The sequence below is a fragment of the Sciurus vulgaris genome, assembly GCF_902686455.1.
Source record: "Sciurus vulgaris genome assembly, chromosome: 4".
Taxonomy (NCBI): domain Eukaryota; kingdom Metazoa; phylum Chordata; class Mammalia; order Rodentia; family Sciuridae; genus Sciurus; species Sciurus vulgaris.
Genome location: NC_136464.1, coordinates 55,069,536 through 55,091,138, shown reverse-complemented (window position 1 = coordinate 55,091,138; position 21,603 = coordinate 55,069,536). Strand labels below are relative to the sequence as shown.

General features: G+C 50.5%; 1 protein-coding gene across 3 annotated transcripts; it reads right to left on the bottom strand.

Annotated features, from left to right (window-relative positions):
- Nucleotides 1-2,593: 2,593 nt before the first annotated feature.
- On the bottom strand, nt 2,594-21,046 carry DNAJB12 (DnaJ heat shock protein family (Hsp40) member B12). Of its 3 annotated transcripts, none has more exons than XM_079137106.1 (9): nt 20,656-21,046; nt 11,322-11,502; nt 9,997-10,142; nt 7,634-7,819; nt 7,439-7,518; nt 6,401-6,510; nt 4,522-4,694; nt 3,776-3,927; nt 2,594-2,767 (listed from the first exon to the last, which is right to left on the bottom strand). In XM_079137106.1, the coding sequence occupies exons 1-8, from the start codon at nt 20,960-20,962 to the stop codon at nt 3,806-3,808; spliced, it is 1,305 nt and encodes a 434-aa protein (XP_078993232.1). In that variant the 5' UTR covers nt 20,963-21,046; the 3' UTR covers nt 2,594-2,767; nt 3,776-3,805. The 3 variants fall into 3 exon arrangements, with proteins under 3 accessions (XP_078993232.1, XP_078993231.1, XP_078993233.1); XM_079137105.1 differs by having other exon boundaries at nt 3,782-3,927; nt 20,656-21,045; XM_079137107.1 differs by having other exon boundaries at nt 3,830-3,927; nt 20,656-20,875.
- Between the last annotated feature and the right edge of the window lie 557 nt (nt 21,047-21,603).

The window sequence follows — 21,603 nt, the reverse complement described above, 5'->3', positions numbered from 1 at the left end:
TGAACTGGCAGGCCCCTAGAGCCTCCCTGGAGCCTGGCTGGCTCTGTGGCTTGTTTTGCCACCTGACAGTGGGTAGGACACACTTGTCAAAGCCTCTTTTTGCTGCAGTGTCCCACCCCTTCTGGCTCACTAAGCTGCCCAGTGAGGGCAGGGGATGGGTGGGTGCGTGGGGGTGGCCCTGGCAATGCCTCTGTCAGCTGTAGTTAACAAGTGGCAGCTAGCAGGCCAGGGCAGGCTGCGGTGACCCCGGGTGGGGACAGCCAATGAGCTCCCAGGCTGCGGTGGCACCACCGGGCAGCCCGCCCGTCTTTGGCTGGTGCAGCAGCGGGAGGGGCCTGGGTCCGCCAGTCAGGGCAGCCGGCCGTCTCCGGGAGGCCGGGGCAGATCTGCGACTCACTCACAGGGAGCCTACTCGGGCTGCCTCAGTTTTAACTTTTCCAACCTCCTCAGGATGGCTGAGAAAACTTGGGGAACTTTGCCCATGTTCTGGATCCGAGTGGGCTGGGGAGAGGGGAGACTGGGGGGTTTTGCTCAGGTTTGCAGTTGGCCAGAGAGAACTGGAGGGGTGGGGGGTGGGGAAAGGGGGAAAAGCAGAGGGTGGGGGTCAAGACCCAGGTGCCCACCCAGGACCGGTCAGGTACCCCAGGGTCTGCACCCCAACAGTTAGCTGAGTCCCTTACCCTTTGCCTAGATGGAGCCAGTCCTGGAACAGCATTTGTGACCCAAGTGGCTGTCAGCCTGGGCCAGGGGTGAGAGGGAGAGTCAGATTTGTCACCAAGAACTCCTGTGTTGCATGGGCTGGACAGTTACCAGTAGCAACAGGGGCCTGTTCCCCCCACCTCAGCCCCCTTATTCCACGCAGACCCACCACGGCCAATCACATAATAAACATATATTTATAGATGTACAATTTCAGAATTCTAATTCAAGAAATACAGCTTCTCAGGGGATCCTTTAGGATCTGTTCTTATTGCACATGGCTCAGCCCGTCTAGGTACAGCTACCAAGACCAGACGGTCGGGGTGGTGGGGGCAGAGCACCAAGGCCACCTCGGGTGGGGCACTCTGGCCTGCGTCCAGTTCTTATGATCTCTCTGGGCCGGGTGGCCACTTCATTGCAGGGTGCGAACTTGTTTAAAAACCAGATTTGACATTTCCTTACCAAACTTCCTTTCCCAGCAGGAATCCTATTTGTGGGGGTACTTTTAAAAAAGGAGCCAAGATAAACTCGGGGAGGGCAGTTGCCACCTCATGGCTGGCAGCTTGGGGAAGTAAGGCTTTGGAAGATGGCAGGCGCAACACCATGCCCACCGCCACAGGAAAGCTCGGGAAAAACGGCAATTCCAAAAGGCCCAGTATAAATGTGGAAATAAATAAAACCTCCCTCCTTCCTCTGGCAGCAACTGTTTTGAGAAAAATCCTCATATGAAGGGGGAGGGTAAGAAAAACATTCTGGTTCAGGTGTGTCCTTCATCCAGTGTGCAAGAGGAAGCCTGGTACAGCCACGTCCACAGAGGGTGAAGACAGAGGTGCCCACAGGCACTGACTTTTCTTCACGAGTCAAGGCTGCTGCCCTGGGGTCCTGGGCTGACTCTTGGAGGAAGAGTCTTCTGGAGTTCTTGGTGCACGACTTAGGAAAAAACCAGTGGCAACGATGGAGCTGTGCCCTGTGGCACCTATAAGGCAAAACCCATGTAGGGACCCAGGTGGGGAAGTAGTTGGGAGAACCTGGCCGCTCTCTAAGCCCTGCAGTTCTATGGGCAGGGGACTGGCTGAGGGGCTCCCGGGCACAAGGACAAAGACCCACCTGAGCTGGCCAAAGGCAGGGGTGGGTGGCCTCACCCCAGCAGGCTGTCTGGGCCTCTACCATGGGTCAATACTGACCTGGTACCCGCCCTTAGGGGTACCTTCTTCCCCACAGCCTGTTCCTCTCCAGCTTAACCGAAAACCTGGTGACCTTCAGAAGATTTCTATGGATTTATACCATCATGATTACTGCTGCCATCTAAAACAGGCTGGGGCTGGGGGGCAGGGGACATTAAAAGCATTATGACCCAACTTTCCTTATGCTGTCAGCTGTGTCTAATATCTAGCTTTTGAAAGACCAGGCTGCCTTCCCCAAAAGGCCTCGTTTTCTGAAACACAGAAGAAATCATCTGACAACTTAACTCAATCCCTGCATAGTTTAAAAGTAGACTCTCTATGTGTGTGTGTGTGTGTGTGTATATATATATATATATATATATATATATATATATATATATATATATATCTGTATATATGCCTATTTACATATAAATAGATATATATACATATACATGCATCTGTAAGTTACATTCTATGGAGTTTTTTCCTTCTTTCTTCCTCTCTATTCTTGGCTAATGCCTCTGCCTGGCTTCTCCTGTGAGGTGACTGGTGGTGGCTCCTGGGAGGGGGAGGAGAGGCAGTTAGGCGCCCCCTCCCCCAGTCCTTCCCACAGACATTTGCTGCAAGTTTTACATTCTACTTTCGTTGCCATGGTTTCTGTATCCTAGGAGCGAGCTGATGCAGAGCCTCTGCCAGCCCTGGGAGGGAAGGAAGCAGCCCCTGGCAGGTTTTCTGTCTGTCCTAAGAGCTTTCTGCATTTACTGGGTGAGAGAGAGGGCAGTTGTGCAGCGTTCGGCCTCCAATTCCATTTTAATTTTTTCTTTGTATGTCTTTCCTTAAATACACAGTCCATCACCTTGGCTCAGTGCGTGTCACCAAAAGTTCTCCAGGGATTTCATAGTCTGGGGAGGAGAGTGGTTAACAGTCAGCTGGTTAACAGTTACCTCAGCCCCTGCAAATAAGCAGCCCACCCTTTGCAGTGCCCCTGCCTGGCTCAGCCCCCGCTGCAGTGGGCTACACTCCTGGAGTCACTAGCAAATGGCCACAAAATAGAGTCTACAGCTGAATCTGTGTGGAGGGGACACAGGTAAAGGAGGGGACAAGCAAGGTCCCAGTACTGAGAAGAGTCTTCGGCTCTGCCCGCATTTCTCCGGGCCTGGTACAAGCTGTCTGTTCCGGGGCGCTGGGAACAAAGCCCACCACCCAAGTGCAGAGGTGGAGGAGGTGCTGCCTACTACCAGCAACTTTCATTTTCTCCCCACCCCTTCTGTACTGAGTGGATGCATTTGACCATGAACTCATGACCTTCTGTTCCCTTCCTCAGACCACAGGCAAGATGCCTGGGCGGGGCCGGATGCCTGTGGCTTCCAGGCTGCCAGGTGCAGTAGCATTGGAGAGAAAGGGCCTCAAATCCCACTGGAGTGGGGCGTGGTCAGGGCGCACAGGCCCCTCCTGCCCACTATGAGGCTGCCCACTCATCTTAGGGAGGGTTCTAGGCCCACCCACTACATGGTTCTTCCTGGCCTCAGGCAAGCAATGGGTGTGGGGCTGTCCTGGGTCCTGTACTATTGGGTGCCCTGAATACCAGGGCACAGGCAATAGCCAGCTGTGCTTGGGAAAGAGTCGGGGTGATGGTTGGAATGGACAAAGGAGCAATAGCATTGGCTCCACCACGCAGCCCCCAAATGAGAGAAGGGAGTGGGGTTGGGTGGAGAAAGACTGGACGGTTGAAAAAGACCTCAGCTTGCAAGCTGGGCCCAGAGCTGTCCTGTCTCTGGGATATGGAGGTCAGGTTGGGGACAAGGGTCTTTGCCATCATCACCAGGCTTCCTCCCTCCCCACCTCCTCTGCCTCATGACCAAGGCCAGAGCTGCCAGGAGTTGCAAGGCAGAGGCAGCCCTGGCTCATACTTGGACCTGGGTGATGTGGCTGGCCCAGGACTATCCATGCAGGGAGGCCTGCACCTCTGACAGCCGGCTGCAGCTCGGGGTTCCCATCTTCTGTGCTCTGTGGTACATATCTGTGTCACCAAAGTAGCGGGCCCGGTATAGCAAGCCTTCCTCTGCAAGGCAATGGGGAAGGGTTAGGGTGCACCCAGTACCTGCTGGAGTCTGCCAGAAGGCCTGCCTGGGCCTGTTGGGGGAAGGTTGGTACAGGCCCAGCTTAGGCAGAGCTAGCTTCCCCTGGGGGAAGACCCTAGAGGAACAGACTCTGATCCCCCCTTGGAGAGTGATGATAGAAACCCCTTCCCTTAGAACATGGGTGAGGCCACTCAAGGTGAAAGCCTGTTAACCTGGTCAGATTTCCCCAGGGTCCCACAGATAGATCTGGGTGCACAATCAGTGGGAGGTCAGGAGATCTCTAATCTGTTTCTACATACACATCCCTGGCAGCCAGAATGACAAGCTGATTGCAGTGATTTATAAGAACCCAGTGAAAATCACTAGGTGGCCTGGGCTCTCAGCCCCAGGGGAACACACGAGTGGAATCCAGGTCTTGGCACAGGGTAGTACCAGGTGCCCAGGCCCACGAAGATGGGTGAGTAGGGTTTTACCCCTTTCCCCACTCTCAAGCTTTGTCCTTGGCCACCCTCCCAGATAGCGCGCGCGCGCGCACACACACACACACACACTCACACACAATCACACACACTCACTTTGCTGCTTTTCTTTCCAACAGTTATTTCGGAGGTTGGCGATATAATCATCTTCCACATTCCGTTCAACTGTTTTGAGGCTGGAGCCTGTGTACTCCTCAGAGAAGGTGTCTGCCACATAGTAGACGACGCTCAGGTGTTCTGTGACTCGCCTGTGGACATGGCCCACTGACCTGGCCAGAAATACACCAGAACAAAGTGGATCTAGGGGACAGGCCCAGGGCAGCTCAAGGGATGATGAAGCCTATTTGTGAGGTACCACCCAGCCACAGGAGTAGCTGATTCCCTTCCACTCTGTAACAAGAACTCATATGCTCCCCCAAACAAGGTCTCCAGCAAAGACAGTGTCCCTGCCACACATACACCCAGCACATGGCAAGCTTTTCCTCTAAACACGCCACTGACCTGTGGCCTTTGGGGAAAGCCCTTTCTGAGAAGCCCTGATCTGGGAAGTTGGGAACTTGAGAAGTAGTGGGGGCTCTGCCTCCTAGGCTTCCACTTTCCCATCTACCTGCTCACCCATGCCCAGGGTCTGCCTGCCTCTACAGGAGCTGCCCGTCTAAGGTTAAGATTCTTAGGGACAAAAATATCAGGGACAGGGGTAGTGCACAGTGGTAGAATGTGTGCTTAATGTGTGAGAGGCACAAGGCTCAATTCCCAGTACCAAAACAAATAAACAAAAACTCACAGGAACAAGGTATGATAGGAAAGGTTCCAAGGAGTTGTATCCTTCCAGCTCCAATCATGCGCTCCATAGGCTGCAGGGAGGACAGCCCCTGCTTACCCCACAGAAGCCTCTCGTCTTTCCAGCTGCAGGATAAGGGCTGGCATCTGGCCACCTAGAGCCTGAGCCAGCTGCTATGGGTTCACTGGGCAAATATCGCCCTCTGCTGGCTGTGATGGAGCCTGCAACCCCTGCCTTCAGGCCAGAGGGAGGCTCTGGGTAGGAGCAGAGGGCTTCAAGGAACAGAAGCTAAGCGTCCACTATGTATGAGACACTGGGCCAGGCACTGAGAATAAAGAGGGGAGCTGGCATCTTAAAAGGTCAACTAACTCACCAAGCTCACTAGAACAAGTGTTCATTCAAAAACATTAAGCATTTCTAGTGAGCCAGGTATTTGATATGTATTACTCATTAATTTTCACAAGTGGGTGGACGTTATTCCCATTTTATGGATGAGGAAACCATGGTCATGCACCCAGGTTCACAGCTTCTTAGTAGACAAGATGGGGTTCGAAGACACCCTTCCTCTGAATCTAGGGTGCCTGTCCTTTCCATGGTCATTAGGGCCGCAACCAGAATTTAAGAGCAGAGGTTATTTCAGGGTCAGCAGATAAGATGGGGGAGGAAGGAGCCACAAACCCTCTGAAATCACATGTAAAAATGCATGTGTGCACTGATGGAAAGGTTCTGAAGCTTTTGTTGCATTTTCCTTTTTTGGTATTAGGGATAGAACGCAGGGGTGCTTTACCACTGTACTACATCCCCAATCCTTTTTTTTTTTTTTTAAATTTGAGGCAAGATCTCACTACATTGCTGAAAGTCTAGCCAAGTTGCTGAGTCTGGCCTTGAACTTGGGATCCTACTGCCTTAGCCTCCTGAGTCGTGGGGATTACAGGTTTGGGTCACCATGCTCAGCTTTCACAGCATTTTCTTAGGGGGCTATGAGCCTAAAAAAATTAAGAAGCTCAGCTCAACAGAGACAGTCTATTTTCTTGATTCTGAACCATTTGTGTGTGTGTGTGTGTGTGTGTGTGTGTGCGTGTTATGACAGAGAACTTGCTGGTTCTCATCAGGATGGGAAGAAGGCCCCTAGTGAGGGTTGAGACCCCCAAAGCCCCTGTGTGCCTATTGCCCTAGCCTGAATCCAGTACTCACGGTCTTGGGCTCAGACTGTAGGGTGGACTGGAGACCATGAGCTGGCTGAGAGCTGACACGAGGATCAGGATGAGGATGGGCATCAGCTGAACGAAGACCCCTAGCCCGCCCTGGAGGGAAGAGTCAACCATTACACTGTTGGCTACAATCACTACGAGCTCCTCTAACACAATGAACCCTGGGGGGTTATGACACCATATTCTCCTCCTCCCTTCCAAAGGTCCCAAATACAGAAGCTCCTCCACCTGCCAGCTTTCCCAGATAAAAACAAAACAGCCATCAGAGGGAGCAAGGTAACATGCGAGGGCTTGTGAGAGAATTCCAACAAATCAGCACAAGGGGCTGCCTCCACTCCTCTTCTTGGAGGCAGCACTGGGGGAGACTTCACCATGTACTGTTTTCTGAAATTTTTCTTTCATTTTTTTTTTTTTTTTGGCGGGGGAAGGGGGCAGGTACTGGGGATTTAGCCCAGGGGTAATTTACAACTGAGTCACATTCCCAGCCCTTTTTAACTCTGAGACAAGGCCTTGCTAAGTGGTCAGGGCCTCACTAAGCTTCTGAGGCTGGCCTTCGACTTGCAATCCTCCTGCCCCAGGCTCTGGCATAGCTGGGATTACACTTAGTTTTTATGAACATTTTGAGAGTGCTGAAAAGCACCTATGTTGGCTTCCATTATAATTCTCTTTCAAAGTTTAGCTCTCCATTCCTTGGAAAATGTTACTTTGGCCTTATGAACAAATGGACTGCACAAAAGCTATACACACTTGATCCTGTCTGCAGGGGGAGAAGTTTCTGCATTACACTCCCCAAGGGAGGCTATCAAATCGCCACTCCGGTGGGCAATGTGGAGTGTGGCTCCCTCTGGTTTCCCTCAGCAGAATAGCAAGAGGTGCCGAGATGGCTCCTTAGCTGAGCATTGTGGGGCACTCCACAGTGTCCCCACACTCCCGGAATGGCCAGTGTGGGCGGTTAACTCCATCCTCCAGGCCCCATGCCCTGGGGTGGGAGCCTCCTGTCTCCCGGCCCCTGGTCACTCACATCACCCTGGTTCTCCCTGCGGTCCTGCCTCTGCTGGTAGGTGTAGCGCATGCGGCCATTGCTGTACACATGGACGTTACCTGAGGTCAGAGGAACTGAGTCAGAAGCTGGGGCTGCTGGAAAAGGGAGGGGTGGATCCAGCCTCCCGCCATCACTCCCAGGGAGACCTGGCTGTGGGAAGGGAAGGGAACTTACTAGAAGGGAAGCCACCACCAAAGAACATGTTGAAGAGGTCTTCAGGGGAGATGTCAGCCTCAAAGCCACGGTGGAAGTCCCCATGCCCGTGGCCGTGTCGGGCTGCTTGGTTCTTATCATCGCCAAACTGGTCGTACTGCTTCCTCTTCTCCGGGTTGCTGAGTACCGCGTATGCCGTGCCAATGGCTGCAGAGGGAACAGGCCGGCCGGCGTGGAGGTGCGTGTGGGGGGGAGCCGCGCAACCCGGTGCTCGCTTAAGAGAACAGTCGTGGGGCTGCAGGAAGTCTGCCAGTCGGGCACTGGTGGGAAGGGGTGTGGGAGAAGACCCCTGCGAGTCTGGGCAGGCTGGACTGCCTGGAGGGTGAACACTTGGACTCCTGGCTTTCCGCCTTGAGACACTGGTGGAGCTAGGTCCTCCACGGGTGTCGTCTCAATGACTGAATAGTGACCCTGCCTAATTTTACCAATGAGAAAACGGAGGCTCAGGGAAGTGAAGCGACTTGCCCAGGTTTAGGCAACTCTGAGAACTCAGCCAGGAGTCAAAGCCAAGTTTCTTGCTTCAAGCTTTTGCACTGACCTTATTATTATTTTTTATATTTGTTTTTTAGTTGTAGGTGGACACAGTACCTTTATTTTATTTTTATGTGGTGCTGAGGGTGAAACCCAGGGCCTCACATGTGCTAGGCGAGAGCTCCATCCCTAAGCCCCAGCCCCTCATTTTTTCCCCCATTTGTTCTTTTTAGATATACATGACGGTAGAGTGTGTTTTGACATATTATACATACATGGAGTATAACTTACTCTAATTAGGATTCTCACTGACCTTATGAATCTACCAAAGTCCCTCTCCTCCTCCTTCTCTCCTGAGGTGCCCAAGGGGCAGGGCATCCCTTTGTGGTGGTAATGTATTTTTGAAGTCATAATGTGACACAGACCAAACAGACACAGGAAGTCCTTGTAAACTGGAAAGCAGTGGGGACTGCTGGGAAGGGCCAAATCCTTGGGGTCTGGTTGAGACTCCTCTGCCATTGGTGGTGTGGCAGAGGGGTTGGCCCTTGCTCCCTGGGGTCCAGACTCCAGCTACTGTTTCCTTCCTGGCCCTGAGGCCTCCTTAGCAGAGTTCCCTGGGTGAGAAGCCTATGCTCGCTAGACCCACAACTCTGGGCCCTCCCCAGCCTCTGCCACTGCCTCATCCTCCTCTTCCTCCTCACATAACTGCTCAGTTGCTAAGAACACTGGCCACAGCTGCATCTGCTTCACAGCCTGCAACCCCTGGGAAGGAGGAGGGTGGAGTCTTCCTCTCTCCCCTCCTACCATCTGACAAGGCACCAGCACCAGATCTGGCCTCTCAGTCCCCGACTGGGCAGGCTGCAGGAGCACTCAGGGCCAGAGAGACATTACCCATGGTACCTTGCCTCCCAACTCCCACTCTCCTCCTTCCTCTGGGACAGGCCCTGGGAGATGGCCCAGTAATTACTTTGTCTTCTCTTCTGTACCAGGAATTGAACCCAGGGGCACTTAACTGCCAAGCCACATCCCCAGTCCTTTTTTCTTTTGAGACAAGGTCTCATTGAATTGCTTAGGGCCTTGTTAAGTTGTTGAGGCTGGTCTCGAACTTGCATTCTTCCTGCTTCAGTCTCCAGAGTTGCTGCGATTACAGGAGTGCACCACCAAGCCTGGTTTGGCCCCAGTACTGACAGCACAGTTCCGGTTGAGGCTGGTCATCACGTTCCCCAGAGGGAGACCAAGGTGGGAACGAGAGAAGGAACATCAGGGGAATGATGTTCAACACAGGGCTGGCCTGGAGTCAGCGCACACGTGTGCTTCATAGGTTAAGTGAAAATCTAAATGAATAAAGGGCAGCTTATGATTCTGGCCAGAAGTGACACACCCACTCTGGAATTCAATGGGCTCTGAGGAAAGAGAGGCTGTCATGCCCCCATGGAGGCCCTCAGGACGTGTGTGTGTGGAGTTGGCCGTGGTTGATGGTACTGAGGTCACCAAGCTGGAGGCCCTGATGTGGGGCTGCCCTGCCTCTCAGCACAGGGAAACTGTTACTGTAGGAGGTTCTCCTACCTCAGTCAATGTGTAATCTTGGAGAAACTACTAGAACTCTCTCACCTCAGTTCCCCACCCTGCAAAATGTGGGATGACAAAGGGGAGGCAGAGCGTAACTATTTGAGTTCTGAAAGACTACACGGCTAGAGCTGGCTACTGCAACCACAGGCAGCCGCTCCTGAGCTTGTGAAGGAAGCCGAGACCACTTCATTCTGCCCCCCTCTTCCTGGGAATGCTGTCTTGGCCCTGTATTCCAAAGACAGGAGAACAAATACCAAAACACCAGGATACCAGGGCTGGCTCACCTTTGAAGGCTTCAGTGGCACCAGGCGCATGGTTCTTGTCGGGGTGGAATTTGAGGGCCAACTTGCGGTAGGCCTTCTTCAGGTCCTCATCAGAGGCTCCTCGGCTCACCCCCAGGATCTCATAATAATCCTTACACTGCTTAACCCTGGGGGAGGGAGAAGAGCGCGGTAGTGAGTGCCCTGTGTGGCTCAGAGCCATGAGGTAAGGTGGGAGGCGAACAGGCAGCAATGCAAACAAATCTGAGCGCCCCTCCCCGGGAGGGAAGCAGGGCATGGTCAGTAGTTCCTCTGGGTCAGCCGTCTGATTTCAGGGACAAGGGAGTTCCAGCTGGGATGGGGAGCTGGGCAGGGCCCTCTGGAAACACCAAGAATACACTTAGGACTTAGGAGGGGCAGCTGCTGTTTTTGGTCAGGCCAGCATCCATCTGCTAACAACTCCCTTGCTGGAGGCACCCTTGGAAGGATTGTCATTGTCTGTCATCCCAGGGCAGGCATGTCCTGAGCTCAGCCAACTGTACTCTCTCCTGGCAATTAGAATTCTGGAGTGGGAACATAAAGGCCAGAAATGGCAAGGGCCCATTTACCCCAGGAAGTGGCACTGAAGAAACCCTATTTCTCTCCTGTCAATTCTTACTCTCTGGGCCCCTGAAGGTTCCCTGGTTCTTGGCTTTCTCTGAGCACTCCCAATTCCTCATATATTAGTCTCTATCACTCAGGATTATTAGGCTTGTTTGCTTAAACCTTTGCCTGGTTTATGGTAAACTACAGTCATGCTTGGTCACACACATGCTGAACCCCTGTCCCAAAGCTTGCCAGGAGGTGGGTGCATGACCCCACCTGAGGCAACCTGGTGGGGAGAGCGAGGGCTGGCGGCTTGCTGAGTGGTTTCTGGCCTGGCAGTGAGCTGCTCTGTGCAGAGCCTGCCCCTTGGAGGCATAACTCTGCTTCCTGCCTTCACTCTACCCCCACAGGATCTAGTCTGAGAAGGCCTTTGTTGGGGATGGGGGTGTGGGTTGGGGAGAATCTGGAGGGTGAGACCAGGCTTCGTCATCTCTGTGTGACAAACAGCTGTGTAGAGAGACCCAGGCCTGCCTGACCAGTGGCAGGGGAAGGTGACAGCATTTCCAGCCTCTGCTGTGGGCTGTCTTGGTGAGGGGCAGACAGTGGGGCCCTGGCTTCCAGACATTCTAGGGCCTTGTTGGAAATAAGGCTGGACCTCCTCCATCCTCCAGGCCCCTCCCAGGCCCCGGGCAGAAGTGAGGGGTGGCTGGAGGAAGCCTTCTCGAGGTGTCCCCAGTACCGCAGGCTGGCGCCCAGGCCTCTACCTTCTCACAGCCGCCACCTGCTCTGCAGTGTAGCCTTTGCTGCTCTCTCCTCCTCCAGCTTCACCGTTGGCCGAGGGGGCGTCAGTCCCCCCTGCTTTCCTGTGGGTCGTTTGGGTTGCTTCTGTGGGTTGGGGTTGGTCACTGGCAGACTGTGGTTTTTGGTTCAGGGACTCGATCAGAGCTGTGCAAGGAAAAGAAACCATTGAGGGCTCCTGCTCAGCAGGGCTGTAGCCTGCCTTGGCTCGGGAGAGAGATGAGGCCCCGCATCCCAACTGCCTGCTCTCCCAGCAAAGCTACTCACTCTTTCCCTTCCCTGGCCTGGGGGTGCCTGCAGTCCTCAGGAATAGGAATACATAGAGAGCGTTAATGTTTTTGTATATATATTTTCTTTTTGGTGGTGCTGGGGACCAAGACCAGGCTTCACACATGCCAGGCACATACTCTACACCACACCATTTCCCCAGCCCTCACATGAACAGTATTGATTTCATTAATAAAACTAACAATGAAATCTACATAATTCACAGATAAATCTGACTTGCCTTATTTTTCAGATATTCTGTGTGTGCATTTACACATCTCCTCTTTTTTTCTGTAGTACTAGGGATTGAACCCAGGGCCTCCAACATGCCTTTCTATAGGCACTCTAGCACTGAGTAACAACCCCAGTCTTTCTGTTTTTACTTCATTTTTAGACAGGGTCTCCCTAAGTTACTCATGCTGGCCTCAAACTTAGGATCCTCCTGCCTCAGCCTCCTGAATCATTAGAGTTATAGGGACCCAGCTTATATTCCTTTTCTTAATAAATGTAAGCAGAAATTTTGATATTCTGATAGTCTTTCTAAAACAAATACTTGGGTCAGACACAGTGGCCTGTAATCAAAGGTACTTGGGACGCTGAGGCAGCAGGATCAAAGTTTGAGGCTGGCCTTGGCAACTTACAGAGACCCTGTCTCAAAATAAAATAAAGAGCTGAGGAATGTAGTTCAGCAGCCCTGGTTTTAAGCCCCAGTACTGAAAAACAAAAAAAAAAAAAAAAAAAAAAAAAAAAAGAAAAAAAATAAAACACTGAGCATTATCAATAAACCCTTCAATATTTGGTTTAGGAGTTCATTTAACTCTATTTCTTTCAATGTATTTCTCGGTTTTTCTCTGCACTTGTTCTTTAATGCACACTTTTTCTTACTAAACTCATTCAATTCTGTATACTTTTTTGGGAGGGGAGTACTAGGGATTAAATCTAGAGGTGCTTATATCCCTGGCAGGGTCTCACTAAGCTTCTCAGGATCTTGCTAAAGTGCTAAGGCTGGCCTCAAACTGGCTATCCTCCTGCCTCAGTCTCCTGAGTCACTGGGATTATAGAAGTGCATCACCACACCCAGCCTATATACTTGTCTCTCTGCACTGTACCACATTTTGAATATCAAAAATATTCAGTCCTTTGCACTACCCTCTGTTGTTTTCTATTTTTATCCTTGGTCTCTAAAATGCTTTAATATTAAATTAATACCATCAGTACAAAACTAAGTTGAAAGTTAATTTTAATGTTTCCTAGTATTTTTTTAAATAGGCTATTTAATGTCATTAATTATTAACATAGTACATCAGAATTATAAACTGTTTTAATGTTTCTGGGTTTGTGTGTGTGTGTGTGTGTGTGTGTGTGTGTGTGTGTGTGTGTGTGGTGTGTGTGTGTGTGTGTGTGTGGATGGTACTGGAGATTGAACCCAGGGCCCCGCACACGGTGGACAAGCGCTCTATCATTGAGCTGAATATTCAGCCCTTAAATTTTTTTTTTTTTTTCTTAATTTTGAGACAGGTCTTGAATTTGTGATTCTTTTGCCTCAGGCTCCTGAGTAGGTGGGATTACAGATTGTGCCACTGTGCAAGGCTCCTGGCTTGATTGACTGATTGGCTGCATGGTACTGGGATGGAACCAAGGGGCACTTTAACACTGAGCTACTTCCCAGTCCTTTTATTTCGAGTCAGGGTCATACTAAGTTACTGAGACTGTCCTCCAATTGCAATCCTCCTGCCTAGGCCTCAGGAATTACTGGGATTACAGGCATGAACCACCTCCCAGTCAGGTTTCTGGTTTAGATTCATAAGTCTTATTTCCTTTTAGTTTAAGATATGATAAGAGTTTTTTATTTTTTCCTACTGTGGTAAAAAACATAAAATTTATCATCTTGGGCTGGGGTGTGGCTCAGTGGTAGAGCACTTGCCTCACACATGTGAGGCACTGGGTTCAATCCTCAGCACCACATAAAAAAATAAATAAAATAAAGATATTGTGTCCATCTACAACTAAAAATTTTTTAAAAAAATTATCCTTTGTGTGTGTGTATGTACTTTAGTTGTAGGTGGAAACAATACCTTTATTTTATTTTTATGCAGTGCTGAGGATCGAACCCAGGGCTTCACGTGTGCTAGGGGAGCACTCTACCGCTGAGGCACAACCCCAGCTCCCAAATTTATCATCTTAACTCTTTTTAAGGGTACAGTTGTAATAACAGAATATAGGACACTTTGATTTACATAAGTTTATTTTCTGCAGTGTTGGGGACTGAGCTCAGGGCCTCCCATGCAAGTGAGGCAAGTACTTTACCTTGAGCTGCATCCCCAGTCCTAGGTAATTTTTAACTCACCAAAAAAACCCAAAACCATTAGCCCTTCAGGTTTTTTAAATCCCAAAGCAGTCTGCCAACAGACATATTCTTTTGAGTGCCAAGAAGGTGAGGCTTCTGCAGTGGGGACACTACTTAGCAGACCTGTCTGATTCATTGGGACCGGGTAGGAAGGCCAATTCCTGGAGACCATCACTTAGCAGTGAAGGGGGGGAGGGGGGCGGCGAAGTAAGTTTGCTCAGAGGGATAGGAATGCGAAATGCAGGAAAAATACCTGTGTTCCTGACTTGCTTTCTCAAATGGCTGGCTTTGTCAAATGTCCACTCCATGTTTGGGGGTCTATACAGGGGATTTACTGTTAACCTCAGACAGGGTCATGGTTATGCAGCTCCAAGTCCTTGGTTCCTGCTGACTCAATGAGGAGGGTCCCAAATTTCTGACGAAAGTTCCCCATATCCATTTATTATGTCACAAAGCCAGTTCTCAGAAACCCCCAGTCATGTCAGGCCACAGTGTCCTGGGTAGTAAATCCGAAGCCTTTAACAGGCTCCTAGGAAACCAGGACCCTGGATGCATCAGGACACAGGGACACTTCTGTGCTGAGGAAGGCTGGGGGTGCAGTCCAGACTGGGGCCCTGCTTCCTTCCAGGTGTTGCCGGGCTGACGGCGTGTGCTGGGTGTCAGATGCCCTCTACTACAATGCACCTGGGCCTCAGAGCACGGCTCACTGTGTACTGAGCCGCTGCCACTGCACGGCAGCGTGGGGGACTGGGGGCTCCCACAGCGGACCCTGAGAAGGTGCTCAAGAGAGGAGCAATACTAAAAATCCCTTTTATCACTGAGTGCTCACTGGATGTCTGGTGCTGCCAGAGTGCTCTACATATAGTAGCTCATTTAATTGTCACAACAGCCTCAGAAGGTAGGTCATACTACCTACTGGCACCCCACTGTAGGAAGAATCTAAGCTAAGTGGCAAAGGTGCATGTAAACCCCAGGATCCCCGCTCTTCAGCTATCCTGGATCACGTGTCTGATGGGGTGCCACCTCTAGCAAAGGCATTCCACCTACAGGGAAAGGTCCTGATTCAACTTGTGGCTCTGCCACTTACTAGCTGTGTGACCCTGGCTGATCTCAGAGTTCTGTCTGAACCTCAGCTTCCGCCTAAGGTGAATGAAGTGGAAAAAAGATAAAGTGTACGCAGAGACTGGCACAGAGTTAAGTGCAAAAGCAGTAGCTACTAACATCATGACCTGGGCTGATTCACTGGCCATGAGAGCAGGCTGGTCAGATGGGGGAGGGGACCCACAGGTTGGGGCAGCAGCAAGGCTTAGAGAGCTAAGTCTCAGCACTCAGCAGGCTCTGTGCCACAAGATGTCAGGCTGTCCCAGATACCAGGCTCCCTGCCAGGGGATGGTGAAGGGAGAAACTAACAGATGAAGGGATGCCAGTCCAGATGGGACAGAGGGAAGAGTGATTTGCTGGTCTCCTAGAGCTTTTACAGAAGTTTCTTATTTTGGTTTCTCTAGAAGTTTCAATGGTCCAGAGTGAGTCTGACATGAGTCTGGCAACACAAACCAGCCATCCAAGCACAATGACATCCAGGGACATCAGTCAGAGATGGGATGGGCTCTCTCCAGCACCTCTCAGGAAGATACTAGAAAATGGTTTCAGGCAGTTACCTGGAGCCAGCCACTCTAACTTCCCTACACTGCAGAAAGCCTAAAGGGGAATGGATGTGCTCCAGCCCATGCAGGAGGTTCCCACTTGAGTTGGAAACTAAATATTTTTGGCTGATGGCAAGCAGGTCTCTCCTGTGGCCTGAACACCCCCTCTGCCAGGCCTCTGAGAAGTGGCTTTCTCACTCCGACTCACTGTAACATCAACACAGTGGCTGATAGGAAATGTCACAGAGTTAAGAGACGAGACAGCTTAACATTAACCCTGGCTCTGCCCCTTCCCAGTAAAACCATGGGACACCAGAGGAAGATGATAAAGCTGGGTGGGAGAGGTGGCAGCTGAGGTGGAGGTGGGAGGGTGTCTACAGCCAAAGCTACCAGAGGCTGGCCCTTCTCAAATCAGGCTGGAGAGTCAGAATGCCTGGCTGGATCAGATCTGGCTCTGTCACTCACTAGCAGGGTCATCCTGGACAAGTTAACTTGGCTTCTCCAGGCAGAGTTATACCTTTCTCACAAGGCTCAGAGTAAAAGAGCAGAGGCATGCGCAAGGGTCACCATGACACCTGGCAAATACTCAGCGTTACCTGTTCATTGAGGTAAGTAGCTGAGTTTCCAGATCCATGCATCTACAGTGCTCAAGGTGAGTCAGAAAGAGGTGAGAGTGGGGAAGGAGCTTGGGACTGGTTACGACAGATCTGGGTCCTTTGCTATTCAGCTGTGTGACTTTGCCAAGTTGTCTAATTCCTCAGTGAAGACACAAGGCCTGCCCTCATAGGGCTTCTCTGAGGAGAAGATAATATTCAGTAGAATAAAGCGAAGGGAAGGGCTGAGTGCACGGGATCTGGTGAAGGCTGACTGATGTAAATGACAAGCCCACCCTGGATCTCAGCAGTAGTACAATTCTCTCACACCTTGACCTGAATTCCCAAATCCCTCAGCAACCCATCCTCCAGTCTTGGTGAGCTGGTCTTCCTGACTTGGCTGGAACCCCAGAGTTGGCTATTTCATAGAATCTCAGGCGACCTGAGCTGCAGGGACCCGTAGAGATTATCAGATTATCCACATCGACTTTCCCTTTGTATGCAGGGGAAACTGAGGCCTACAGATGTTTTCAAAAATACCCTGGAAAACTTGGGACCTTCCATTATATTTGTTAAGCCGCAAGCAAAGCCAATTTAACCAGGCAGCCAGATGCTAGATAGAAACTCCCAGAGGAGGAGTAACTGGCTCTATCACCCCTGCTCCGTGACCTCCTATCTTATGGCCTGGCTAGTGGTGAACAATGCAACTGTCCAGTCCTTAGTGCCTCCCTCTCCCACCTCCCACAGCAGGAGTTAAGTCCCCTCAAATCCTCTTCACTGAGAAAGCCAACTCTGTGAGGTCCCTTTACCCTTCAAGGTGCTGAGTCTCCCTTCCACACTGATCCCTCCATCTGCCCTACTTCTTTAAGACCAGCCTCTACTCATGCTCTCGATCCTTCCCGTTTCTCAACTTGACCTTTTCCCACAGCAGCTCTGACAGCACTGCTCACCACTTCTTTGACACCCTCTCAATGACTACGGTGTGTCCTCTCCCAGGACGGCCTCCTCCTGTGGTTGCTCCATCTTACTCTATAGCTTACTGGCTAAAGGCAGGTGCAGCCCCGACTGGGCATGAAGTAACTGCTTCTCCATGTTCTACCCTTTCCCTCAGTGACCTCAGCAATGTGCTCCATCAAACTGGTGATACCAGAGTTTCATCCGGAACCAAGATGATGGCTCCTTTGTGATATCCCACTGGCACCTCCCCTTCTCTCACCTCTTTCTTCAGCTTGGGTTTCTCCCTAGTCACTCAGGTTTCAATTTTGGTTCCCAGCATTCCATCTAATTCTCCTCAGGACCTCTCTCTCATACGAAGGTTTGCCATGGCTTCTCTAATGACCTTATCCTTACCCATACTGCCTTATTTCAGGCCTTCAGATCTTCTAACCTAATCAAAGCCATTGCTTCCCAATCAGTTTTCTTTGGCTTTCTTCCCTCTCATAACCCTTTATGCAGTTCTCTCTTAAGAACAGTACCTTACCCTTATTCCTGTCATCAAAAACTTCAATGGCGCAGCTGGGGGTGTAACTCAAAGGTAGAATACTTCTCCAGCACTGAGCTACATCCCAAGTCCAGCTGTGGTATACTCCCCCATAAAATAAACAATCAAAAATACCAACCACAACAAAAACTTCAATGGTTTCCTCACTAACTACAAAATGAGGTGAAAATATCTTGGCCTGGTGAAAAGGAGTTCTACAATCTGGTTCCATTTTACCTTCTAAACTACATCTTCTCATATACAAATACAACCTCCACTGCCTCTGAATCTTGCTATGTCCCATTTTCTTCCCCAAACCTCTTGCAACTTTTGGCCTCCATGACTCTTGCCAACACGCCTTACCCCAAGTTCCCCAGATATAAACCTTCTTTCAAAATGCAGTTCAAAGGCTGGGGAGATAGCTCAGTCGGTAGAGTGCTTGCCTCTCAAGCACAAGGCCCCTGAGTTCAATCCCCAGCACTGCAAAAAAAAAAAAAAAAAGGAATTCAAATGCTGCCTGTCTTATTCCGTAAAGCTGTTTGTTCCCCTGTTCCCCTGTCAGTTAACAGTATTTGTATGCCCTTGCCACAGCACTCACTACAGTGCTTATAATTTAATGTTCAGGAGACTGTCCTCTACACCAAACTGTGAGCCCTTGGACTGCAGGGACTGGATTTTTCATGACTATTCTTTTTTTTTTTTTTTTTGGTACCAGGGATTAAACCCAGGGGTGCTAACTATTAAGTCACACCCTGCTCTGTTTTATTTTTTATTTTGAGACAGGATCTCACTAAGCTGCTCAGGGCTTCACTAAGTTGCTGAGGCTGGTTTTGAACTTGCGATCCTTCTGCCTCAGCCTCCTGAGTCACTGGGATTACAGGTATGTGCCATTGTGCCTGGTTTTCATAACCATTCTTAAGTCCTCAGCATCTAATGCCATGCTTAATTTTTGTCAAGACAGAGCTATTATCTTTTGCCTTGAAAAAAATTATTTTTCTGTAAGTTTGTCCACTTGGCACCAAGCACAGGACTTCACAAATAAAACAAAAAGATCCTCGACAAAAACCTGTTATACTGAATGAATATTTGGAATGAGCTTAAACTCAAACATCCAATACAAACAACCACCTAATATTTTTTAACTAGGATTTCCTCACTGCCAGCCTAAACTAACCCCAGGTCTTTGCTAACTCAGTGCATGGCTGCAGGTGGTACAAAGTGAAGGTTATGCAGATTCACAAGGCATATACTCTTTCTAGAAGAGCACAAACAACACAAATATGTAGCAGGTGACTTGTGCCTGAGCAAATTCCAGCACCTGAGCCCCAGGAAGGACACTCATCGGAGCTCCTGAACTGGCACAGGAAACCTGCTGCTGACATGCCCCACTGGCCCTGTTTTTAACATCCTCTCTTAATTGCCTGCTCCTGAGCCCCCAGCAGCAGTGCAAAGAATTCTGACAGCTGGGATTCTGCCCCAACATGCTCCACTTATAGAGAGTAACTTATTTCACAGGGAAGCTCCTTGAGCAGGTTACCTCAGGAGTCCTGGCAAATAGACTTGAAGCCCTCTCCAAGAGGAAGCAAACAGACCAAAGATCAACCTAGAAAGCCAGAAGGGAGGAAAGTTCAGGAGCTTCTGGCTGTCTCTTCTGCCAGCCTTCCTCTTTCTTTAATTCGCAATGCAGGCAGGGAAGCTGAGGCTAAATGCTGCTCCTTCAATTTCATTCCATTCCTTTAATTAACATCTACAGAGTTGCACAGCTTTTCAATTTCTAGCTGCTGTAATCTTAAGCAAGTCCCTCACCTCTGGGATGTTTCCTTATCTACAGAACAAAGATAATGATCTCGCTCTGCCTGACAGCGGAGAGGTTCCAGTGGCAAAAACACAAGTGGAAGAACTTTCTACACTGAAAAGCTCTATAGGTAGTACTCTATAGGTAGTATTCACATTATCTCAGCTAATTCTCTAATCTTCTAGGAGAGGAAGCCCAAGCTCAGAGAGGTCCTACAGTAGCAGTCACGATAGGTCTTCTAATTCTGAGTGCCAGTTACACACTGGATAGTTTACCAACTGGTATTCACAGGCACAAAACCCCAGGCCTTTCTACTTTCCAGTTTGTATTATGAAAAACCTCTATGAAAACTTAAAGAAACAGAAGTGGAAGCGGCTCCTGGGTAACAGGAGGTGGCGAGAAGTAGAGACAACCTTAGTATTCCCAGTCCTGGGCCGCTTAGCAGCCTTGGCAGTCCATATGACCGGCCATGCTGGCCTGCTGGGAGTGAAGGTGGGTTGTGAGGTGGCTGAGGCTAGCATCTCCAACAAGTCATCCACCCCAAATCTCATCGGCGGGTGAAGAGGCTGCAAGAGGCAGAGAGGAGCTGGGCCTCGGGGCAGGCCCCGCGAGGTGGAGTGGAGTGGGTGGTAACAGGCAGGCTCTGTTTCGGAAGGTGGTCGCTGGCCCTTGACTGGAGACATGGGAGGGAGTGAAGGTATGTAGGCGCCTTTCCAGGGCGCCCGGAGAGAGGAAGTCTTCCGCTCTCCAGATCCCATTCCCTTTCTCAGCAGTTATGTTTATTTTCCTGAACTATGTTATTTCCCAGGCCGGTAACTGGCCTTGAGCCACCGAACGGCCCCTTGGGAAAAGTAGTTCGATTTCGCTGCCAGGTGAGTTCCCTTCGCTAGCACTGCCAGTGCCATCTCACACTAGGAAACCTCATATCTCAGACGGACCCGCAAGCACCCCGAAAGGTGAAGTCCCGATCGCCTCTGTCTTCTGGAGTCCAGCATCCCGCAGAAGCGCGAGCCGGAAAGACTACAGCTCCCAGCAGCCACTGCGCGCCTCACTGCGCAGGCGTAGCCGCGCCTCGCCACCCCTCCCCCTCCACCAACTGCTCCCGTCGGTCCGTTCCCGTATTCCCCCCATCAGTTCTAATGTCCCCCTCTGCCTCTCCAGCACCTCACACTCACCGCGAACTCGGGGTGTCGGGTACAGCCGCTGCGCCTTCTCCAGGAAGCGGAGTGCCCGATCGGGCTGGTTGCTCTGGATGGCCTTGAGGGCGATGCTGATACAGCGCTCGGCTTCATCCTTGTTGGATTCCATGGCGGAACCAGAGCGCGGAACCAGGGAGGGGGAGGCCCGGCGAGCGAAGGGCTGCGCCAGCCGCCGGCGCGTCGCGGGGCAGGCCGGCGCAGAATGATGACATAAACCCTCCGCCCCTCCTTTCCGAAGATTTGAGTGAGAGTCGAGCGAGGGCGAAGGGCTACCGTATGTCATCTAAGAGAGGGACGTTTGTTTTAGGTGTAAACGGCGCATGCTATAGCCCTAGAGGTGTTGTTCCAGAGGTCTTAATGTTTAGTGTGCTTGCACGTTGTTGGTGGAAACTCTATGCGTATGAGACGAATAAATATTTACTGAGTATCCACAATTTGTCAGGCACGGTTATATGATGGGGATACAATGGCGAACTAAACAAAGGCCCTGCCCTCATGGAGCTTACATTCTAGAATGTGTAGGGAATGGGAAGACATCTAGTAAACAGATACATTCAGATAGTGATAAAACACCAAGAAGGAAAATAGAGGGTAAGGAATCTTATTTTAAATAGCTTGATAAAAGAAATCTCAGAAGCTCTTTTTCACAAGTATCTGAATCCAGGAGAAACAGGTAGATGTGTTTATCTAGAGGAAGGTGGTCCAGGCAGAAGTAACAAGCAGATGCAAAAGCTTGCAAATGGAAATTTTCATGGTGACTTATTCCAGGGTCAAGAAAGAGAATAACACTACAGGGAGCATAAGGGAGGCCACTACAGAGTGGAATCCACATCTATCAGGATCCAGTTCTTTCCAGGCTAGCACTCCAGTGAAAGCAATGTTGTCAAGGTTACCAGTGGTCTCCACATTGCCAAATCCATTGGT

Excerpts from the sequence above, each read along its gene's own strand:
- DNAJB12 (XM_079137106.1), bottom strand. The coding sequence starts at position 20,962 with ATGACATACGGTAGCCCTTCGCCCTCGCTCGACTCTCACTCAAATCTT. Across the intron at positions 4,695-6,400 it reads TACAGTCTGAGCCCAAGACC|GTCAGTGGGCCATGTCCACA; the intron begins GTGAGTACTGGA and ends ATTTCTGGCCAG. Across the intron at positions 3,928-4,521 it reads TTGGAAAGAAAAGCAGCAAA|AGGAAGGCTTGCTATACCGG; the intron begins GTGAGTGTGTGT and ends ATTGCCTTGCAG.